At 41.8% G+C, this 8,503-nt stretch overlaps 1 protein-coding gene and 1 long non-coding RNA gene across 2 annotated transcripts; one reads left to right on the forward strand and one right to left on the reverse strand.

Moving 5' to 3' along the window:
- Nucleotides 1-4,565: 4,565 nt before the first annotated feature.
- Nucleotides 4,566-6,152, forward strand: LOC145956520 (uncharacterized). Its single transcript, XR_014432779.1, has 2 exons — nt 4,566-4,623; nt 5,943-6,152. It is a non-coding gene; the product is annotated as an uncharacterized LOC145956520 (long non-coding RNA).
- A 1,504-nt stretch (nt 6,153-7,656) lies between these two features.
- On the reverse strand, nt 7,657-8,259 carry LOC145956113 (uncharacterized). The gene is made up of 3 exons (XM_083071673.1): nt 8,084-8,259; nt 7,786-7,981; nt 7,657-7,686 (listed from the first exon to the last, which is right to left on the reverse strand). Exons 1-3 carry the CDS (start codon nt 8,257-8,259, stop codon nt 7,657-7,659), a joined length of 402 nt encoding a protein of 133 aa, XP_082927799.1.
- Between the last annotated feature and the right edge of the window lie 244 nt (nt 8,260-8,503).

Below are 8,503 nucleotides of genomic sequence, written 5' to 3' on the forward strand. Positions count from 1 at the left end.
TTATATAATTAATAAAAGGTGAAATATATATATATATATATATATATATATATATATAATTAATTATAAAGTGTATTATATATATTATATAATACACTTTTTAATTAATACTTGTATATTGGAAAGAAAAAAAAGGTGAAAATAATATATATTATATAATTAATAAATCTGGAATAATTTAATTATTTTTTTATTTAAAAATTCGTAAAAATAAAAAATTAGGATTTTGTGACGGATTTTGAATCCCTCACAATTTGTGACGGATTCTGTGACGGAAAATTTTTAAAAATTGTATTCCGTCACAAATTCCGTCACAATTTGTGAAGGATTACGTATCCCTCTCAAAACAGAAAATTTTATTGCACAATTATTATATTTAAGAATTATGTATAAATAAAAAATATTTTCCTAAAAAAATAATTAAAAAATTATGAAACTAAAATATTTTTTCATCAAAAGATTAAAAATTAAAACATAAGAAATGAATTAATTTAAATAATAAGTTGTCATTTTGAAGTATAAGAAATTAAAATATGAATTAGTAAAAAACTTTTAATTTAAAAATACTTATGAAATTATAAAAAGACAATATTAATTTGCGTTTTAACTAAAAAGCTAAAAATAAATATATAAAAGAGTAACGACCCGGCTGGTCACTACACATGGCACAGCACACTAGAAACGCCGCACAGAAAAGAACAAATGTATACATATAGAGTCTAGAATATACATATACATGGTCCAATCTGAACAGAGTTAAAGTGTACAAAAATTTCAATCCAATGCTACTATCCCAAGTAGCTCAACAACGAAACAGTCACAAAAGAAAATCAGCTCTGCCGGTCCGCTGAAGACTCACCACTAGTCCGTCACCTATCCCTGCTCTGCTCCCATACATAGTATGATCATTGCAGTCCAAACATCATGGAAACAAAAAAGGGTATGCTAGTGTAATTAAAAATCAACATATAAATATATGACAATATGATAAACAACAGCTACAGCTTATACCACTCAACAATATCAGCACCGCAATGCGGTAATATCAGCACTGCTTAGCAGCAATAACAGCACCACTTAAGTGGCCCTAACAGCACTGCAAAGCGGCAACAACAACACCGACTTAGCAGATATAACAGCACCACATATGTAGCTAATAACAGCACCGACTTAGCAGCTATAATATCACCCAACTCAGCACAGCACAACACAGCACAACACAGCACAGCACAGCACAGCAATTCAACACACTTATTTTTTTCACGATTCGGCCCAACCCTCTATAGTTCCACTATACTATAAAGTTTTACATTTTAATTCATCGATTCCAGCTCAACAATATACCTCTAATACAGCCTCACATTATTTTCTCAACACTATCACGTAGTCATCACAACATATTCATCAAATACAACTTAGTTCAGCATATAATAACATTGATTAACAATCTCAGCACAATTCAACAGCCAACATCATATATTTCAATATCTCTTTTCGCGCCCGGCGCACTCGAGGTCGCGCCTAGCGCAACTCAACCCGAGAGCACCAGGGGCCATCGCGCCCAGCGCAAGAGTACTTGCACCCGGCGAGACTCAACCCGAGTGTTCAGGGCTCTCACGCGCCTAGCGCAATTCTAATTGTGCCCAGCGCCTGCTAGGCAAAGACTCTAAGGAGTCTCGTGCGCTCAGCGTGGCCTAACCCGCGCCCAGCATGGGGAAGGCAGAGACCTGCCAAGGTCTCGCGCCCGGCACAATTTGCATTGCGCCCAGCACTCTCTTGGCAGAGACTCCCAAGGAGCCTCCGCGGCCAGCGAGTCCAAACGTGCGCCTAGCGCGGCACCATAGTACCCAAAACGTGTCACCATTGATATCGTGCCCGGCGCAGCCCAAGTCACGCCCGGCGCGGGCCAACCAGAGACTCCCATTTGCAAGCTCGCCTGGCACACACAGCTTTGCGCCCAGCGGCTTGCCTAAACGGAGTCTCTTGGTGGTCGCGCGCCCGGCGCGAAGAACAACGCCCAGCGCTAACTCATCAGTAACTCTCCCCAAGTTCAAAAATCTTCCAAATCCTGCAAAGCTTAACAGCAAAACTACATGCAATCCAGCCAAAAGTTTCCATTCTCATCAAATATCAATAAAAACAACTCATTTTCAACATGCAAACACAAATCATCAAAAACCCCGAAATTTCTTCAAAGTTCCGAAACCCCAAAAATTCAATTTTAATCCATCTCAGCCAGAAATCATCCCACAACAAGCAACATAGGAGTATCTAAAGCTCATTCCAAGTCGAAAATAGCCAAAATAACTAGCTTCCCTTACCTCGGTAGAAGATTTCGAGCTTCGGGATGATGAAAATGGAGAGAAGAAGAAGAATGGCTTGGGAGGAATTCCACATAGCTCGGCTAGCAACCAAAACACCACTACTCAGCTCCTAGGATCACCACAGCCAGCCAAGATCAGAGAAAAGGAAACCGGGAAAGGAGAGTGTAAAGAGAGGTGAGTGAGAATAGAGAGTGAAATAGAGTTGGGGAAAGGAAGGAAGGAAGGGGGTCTCACAACCTCCCCAACAACAGGAGTTTTCTTCCCCGAAAATAGACTTACTTGGGAAAAGAAACGGATATCGCTCCCGGCACTGCTGTTCCACTTCCCAAGTAGCCTCACCGGTAACCGCATCCCACAGGACTTTCACCAGGGCAATGGACTTGCCCCTCAGCTCCTTCAGCTTATGATCCACTACGGCTACTGGCAACTTCTCATATGTCAGGTTTTCCTTCACTCGTACATCGTCCAACTCCACCACATGACTAGGGTCATGAATATACTTCCTCAGCTGAGACACATGAAATACATCGTGTAGGTTTGAAAGAGACAGTGGCAAAGCCAACCGATAAGCAACTGGACCTACACGCTGTATGATCTGATAGGGACCCACAAACCTCGGTGTCAACTTCCTTGCCTTCAGCGCTCTGCCCACACCAGAAGTCGGAGTCACCTTCAGAAACACATGCTCCCCCTCGGCAAACTCCAAAGGCTTACGCCTTTTGTTAGCATATGATTTCTGCCTACTCTGAGCAGTCTTCATCTTCTCCTGAATCATCTTCACCTTTTCAATGGTCTGTAGAATCAGCTCCGGTCCTACAACCACTGACTCACCATCCTGATACCAGCATAGAGGAGTCCTACATCTCCTGCCATATAAGGCTTCATACGGTGCCATTCCAATGGTAGCATGAAAGCTGTTGTTATAAGTAAACTCCAACAGTGGTAGGACCTCCTCCCAGCTACCCAAGTGGTCTAACACACAGGCCCTCAGTAGATCCTCCAAGGACTGGATTGTCCTTTCTGACTGACCATCTGTCTTTGGATGATAAGCAGAACTCAGCTTCAGCTTCGTGCCTAGGGCATGATGTAGACTCCTCCAAAATTTGGAAGTGAACCTCGGATCTCGGTCGGAGATAATACTAGAAGGCACCCCGTGCAACCGTACTATCTCCCTTACATACAACTGCGTCAGCTTCTCCAAGGACCACTTGATGTTGACAGGAAAGAAATGCACATACTTGGTCAACCGGTCAACAATCACCTAGATAGCATCACTATTCCTAGCTGACCTAGGCAACCCCACAATAAAATCCATAGTAATGGTATCCCATTTCCACTCGGGAATCTCAATTTGTTGCATCAACCCACTCGGCTTCTGATGCTCAACCTTTTCCTTCTGACAGGTCAGACAGGCTGCCACATACTCAGCTATCTCCCTCTTCATACCAGACCACCAGAAAGTCTTTTTGAGGTCTTGGTACATCTTAGTCATACCCGGGTGTATGCTAAGTCTGCTCTTGTGACCTTCCTCCAACACAACTCTCTTCAGCTCAGCATCCTGAGGTAGGCTGTAACATCCCAAATTTTTCTACTAATACTACAAATTATTATTATTTATTTTTGTATTTATGAAGATTATTCCCTTATAATTATTTTGATTAATTAAATGAGTTTGATTGAATTTTTAAAGGTTTTTAATAATAATCATTTATGAAAATTATTTTGTATAATATTATTAATTATGATATTTTTGTTATAATTATTATTTGAAGAAAATCATGTTTTAAATTGTATTGATATTTTATTTTGATATATATATATATATATTCGTTATTTATTATTAATCAGTAATTTGGATTTTCATAGCTCTGGAACGGGCCGTTCCACTTTGGGAACGGGCCGTTCCAAATCAAGCATTCGTGGGTAAAATTTTAACCCAGAACGGGCCGTTCCACTTTAGGAACGGGCCATTCCGTATGTGATTTTAAAAGAACAAAGTTTGACTCAGAACGGGTCGTTCCACATTGACACGGGCCGTTCCAGAAACCCCAGACCGGGCCGTTCTGGTTTTGGAACGGGCCGTTCTGGGAGAGGCTTTTGTACCTATTCCGTGTGCCCAGAACGGGCCATTCCAGATTCAAAACGGGTCGTTCTGGCCGCGACTTGATGCCTATAAATAAAGCATTTTGCACTCTCTAAACTCATTTTTTCATTTTCTAATCTTCTTCCTCCTTTCTCTCTAAAGACGAAGGGGAACCTAGAGGGGGCGACCAACAAGATTCGGCTCCTGCTTATCGAGGTAAGGGGGGGAGTGAGAAACCTCGCTCTGGGTGTGGGATTGTATGCTGGGTAGTGGGATTGGCCCCCAATCCTGTGTTTGTTGTATGTCATATTTGTCTTATATGTTTCAATTACTTAATTAATATGCGTGTATGAATAAAATCTTTGTTTAGACTATGATTGTGGAATTTGGTACTTCTATGGGTTCCTACGGGAAACCCTAAGGGAGTGCATTGATGCTTGTATGAGTAAATTAATTGTGATAATAATTATATACGTGAATTGTCTTATTTTAAATGTTTATTGCATAAATTGGAATGCTCTATGGATTCTTGAGAGAACCCTATGAGCAACAGGCAAAATAGGAATGTTTTCTATTTTGCTATCTGATTGCTCTATTGTATTTCTTGTTGAATATAATGTATAAATATGTGTTTAATTTATTAAATAAACAAGTTTTGATATGAATTAGAGTGCTCTGTGGGTTCCTGTGGGAACCCTACGAGAAACAGACATATTTCTAATAGTTTCTGTTTTAGCTTCTGGTTGTTCTATTGTATTCATTGTTGTATGAGATGTATGAATATATGTTTACTTTTGCAAATATATGAGTTCTGATATGAATAAAAGTGCTCTATGAAAATTGTGAATATGATGTGATAATGCGAATGTGATGATGAAATGTAATGATGAGATGTGATGATGAAATATAATGAGGAGATGTGATGATGAGATATGTTGAGACATGATAATGTGATATGGGAATGAGACATGAAAATGTGATATGTGTTAATGCATAGAGTCTTGTTTGACATGCATCATTTGCATAAATGTTTTAAGGGTACGATATGGAATACACCGCCAGAGAAGGCCCCCTAGTGTAAAAGCTTTGGGGATTAGTCCTTGGGAATAGCTCGGTTTGGAAGTCCCAGTCTCGCCCATTGTGTGCATGGGATGTATCTTGCGCGGCTTAGCTATCCCGACGAGACTCTGGTAGTATATCCTTCTAGTGAGAGTGCGCAAAGGGTGTGACCCGGCATGTACTCCTAGACTACTCTTCGTGTATTGCTAGCGGCAATATGCCATGTGATGTTTTATTGGCGCCACATGCATGATAATGTGAAGTTCGTGTCCATGCATGTCCATCCTTATTATTAAATGATGATAAATTACTATTTGTATGACTTGGATGATTGAATAAACTATTGTTATTGATTGATCTAAGAGGTAACTGTATTGTTTGTGTTTGGCTATCCGGTGTGCGTTCCTACACCGTGAGCCAGAGTGAGATGTTTCTCACTCCCTTCTTTTGTGTTGTTTCTCTTGTTTGATATACAGGTGATCATCAGCGTGAGGCTGAGGATGTTGGTGATGAAGCTTAGGCTTCTATGTTGGGTTTTGCTCTGATAGGACATGTGACATCGGGACATAGATAGGATTAGTTTAAAATGTTCTTATTAAATTATTTTGGAAAATTCAGTTTTATTTCTTTGTAATTTTACTGGCATGTTATTTGGATTAAGTTTATGAATGTGAACTCTTTACCCTTACGTGGTTGGAAATTTGATTTTTATTGATGAAAATTTTTATTTGTTTATAATTATTGTATATGTATGTTGGGGTAGAGGGTGTCACATAGGCAAATTCTGCCCTTAAACCTCAAGATTCCATCTTCTCCCAGCTCAAAGCCTACAGCCTTCTCAGTACCCAGCAATCCAAGAAGCTTCACCAACACGACGTCTTGCAACTGCTTAAGTCCAACTTGCCTCAAGAACTCATTAGTTATGGTAATCCTCCCACAGCTAATGTGATCCTGAGCTAACTCCACACAGAGATTCAAATCTCTGAACTTCTCAACCAGCTCCAGCTCCTTCATCATCATACTCGACATGTGGATGGTTTTCCTACTCAGCGCATCTGCCACCACATTGGCCTTGCCCGGATGATACATCAACTGAAAATCATAATCCTTTAGAAACTCCATCCACCGCCTCTGCCTCATGTTCATCTCCTTCTGATCAAACAAGTACTTCAGACTCTTGTGATCACTGAAGACGCTGAACCGAGCGCCATACAAGTAATGCCTCCATATATTCAAGGCAAACACCACAGTTGCTAACTCCAGGTCATGAGTAGGATAATTTTTTTCATGATTCTTCAGTTGCCTTGAAGCATACGCCACCACTCTCCTGTTTTGCATCAACACACACCCCAGACCCTGGTGAGAAGCATCACAGTACACATCAAAAGGCTCACCAGAATCCGGCAATACCAGCACAGGAGAAGTGGTCAATCTCTGCTTTAACTCCTCAAAACTCCGCTCACAGGCATCTGTCCAGATGAACGGCTGCTCCTTCCGTGTCAACTAGGTTAGAGGCGCTACTATCTTAGAGAATCCTTCAATGAACCTTCGATAGTAACCCGCTAAACCCACAAAACTCCTAATATCCGTGACAGTCCTTGGACGTTCCCACTGCAACACCGACTCCACCTTAGCCGGATCAACAGCAATCCCCTCGGCTGAGATCACATGTCCCAAGAACTTCACCTCATCCAACCAGAACTCGCATTTTGAAAGCTTAGCATACAACTGCTTCACCTTCAAAATCTCCAGCACTATCCTCAAGTGCTCACCGTGCTCTTCCCGGGTCCTTGAATAAATTAAGATGTCATCAATGAACACTACAACAAACTTATCCAAGAACGGCCGGAAGATCCTGTTCATGTATTCCATGAACACTGCGGGGGCGTTGGTCACATCGAACGACATCACAACATATTCATAGTGACCATACCTAGTCCTGAAAGCAGTCTTCGGTACGTCACCCTCCTTCACCCTAATCTGATGATAGCCTGGCCTCAAGTTAATCTTGGAAAACACCGATGCTCCCCTCAGTTGATCCATTAAGTCATCTATCCGGGGAAGTGGATATTTGTTCTTAATGGTCAACTTGTTCAGCTGCCGGTAATCAACACACAATCGACTACCTCCATCCTTTTTCCTTACTAATAACACTGGAGCACCCCAGGGCGAAACACTCGGCCGCACCAACTACTTTTCCAACAGGTCCTCCAACTGACCCTTCAGCTCAACTAGCTCAGCAGGAGCCATCCTATAGGGAGCTACCGACACTGGTCCCGCACCTGGAACCAAGTCAATGCTAAACTCCATCTCCCTAACAGGAGGCAACCCAGGCACCTCATCCGGGAAAACATCAGTAAAATCCCTCACTACCTTAATATCCGCTATGACCCTCTCGGTCTCCACACTCATAGCAGCAAGCAGAAGACAACATTCTGCTCCATCTCTCAGCAACGACTCAGCTTGGCCAGCTGAGATCAACAACTCATCCTCCTCCTGAGGGAAAATCAACCTCCTATTGGCACAATCTATAAGAATGCGATTGGCAGACAACCAATCCATCCCTAAGATTATGTCAATGTCCACCAAAGGTAAACAGATCAAGTTCACCTTATACCTCTTCTCATTCACCACAATCGGACAACCAACACACAACTCGGAAGCAACTACCGAAGCAGAAGCGGGCATCGACACAAGCAATCTCAACCCCAAATCACACACAGGCACACTCAACATAGCAGCACATGCATAAGATATAAAGGAATGCGTAGCACCAGAGTCAAAGAGAATCATCACATCCTTACCAACAACTTTGCCCTTCCCCTTCACAAGATCAGAAGAAGTCGAAGCCTCAACACCCGTCAAGGCAAATACCCTACCCATAGTAGCAAGTCTGTCACCCCTCTGAGTATTAGCTCTCTGTGCACTACTCCTCTAAGTATCAGACCTCTACACATCACTCATGTGAGTGCTCCTCTCTGGTCTGCTCCTAGTAGGACAGTTGGCCGACTCGTGGCCCATCTGATGACATCTGAAA

The sequence above is a fragment of the Cajanus cajan genome, chromosome 3, assembly GCF_000230855.2.
Source record: "Cajanus cajan strain Asha chromosome 3, NIPB_CcT2T_4, whole genome shotgun sequence".
Classification (NCBI taxonomy): domain Eukaryota; kingdom Viridiplantae; phylum Streptophyta; class Magnoliopsida; order Fabales; family Fabaceae; genus Cajanus; species Cajanus cajan.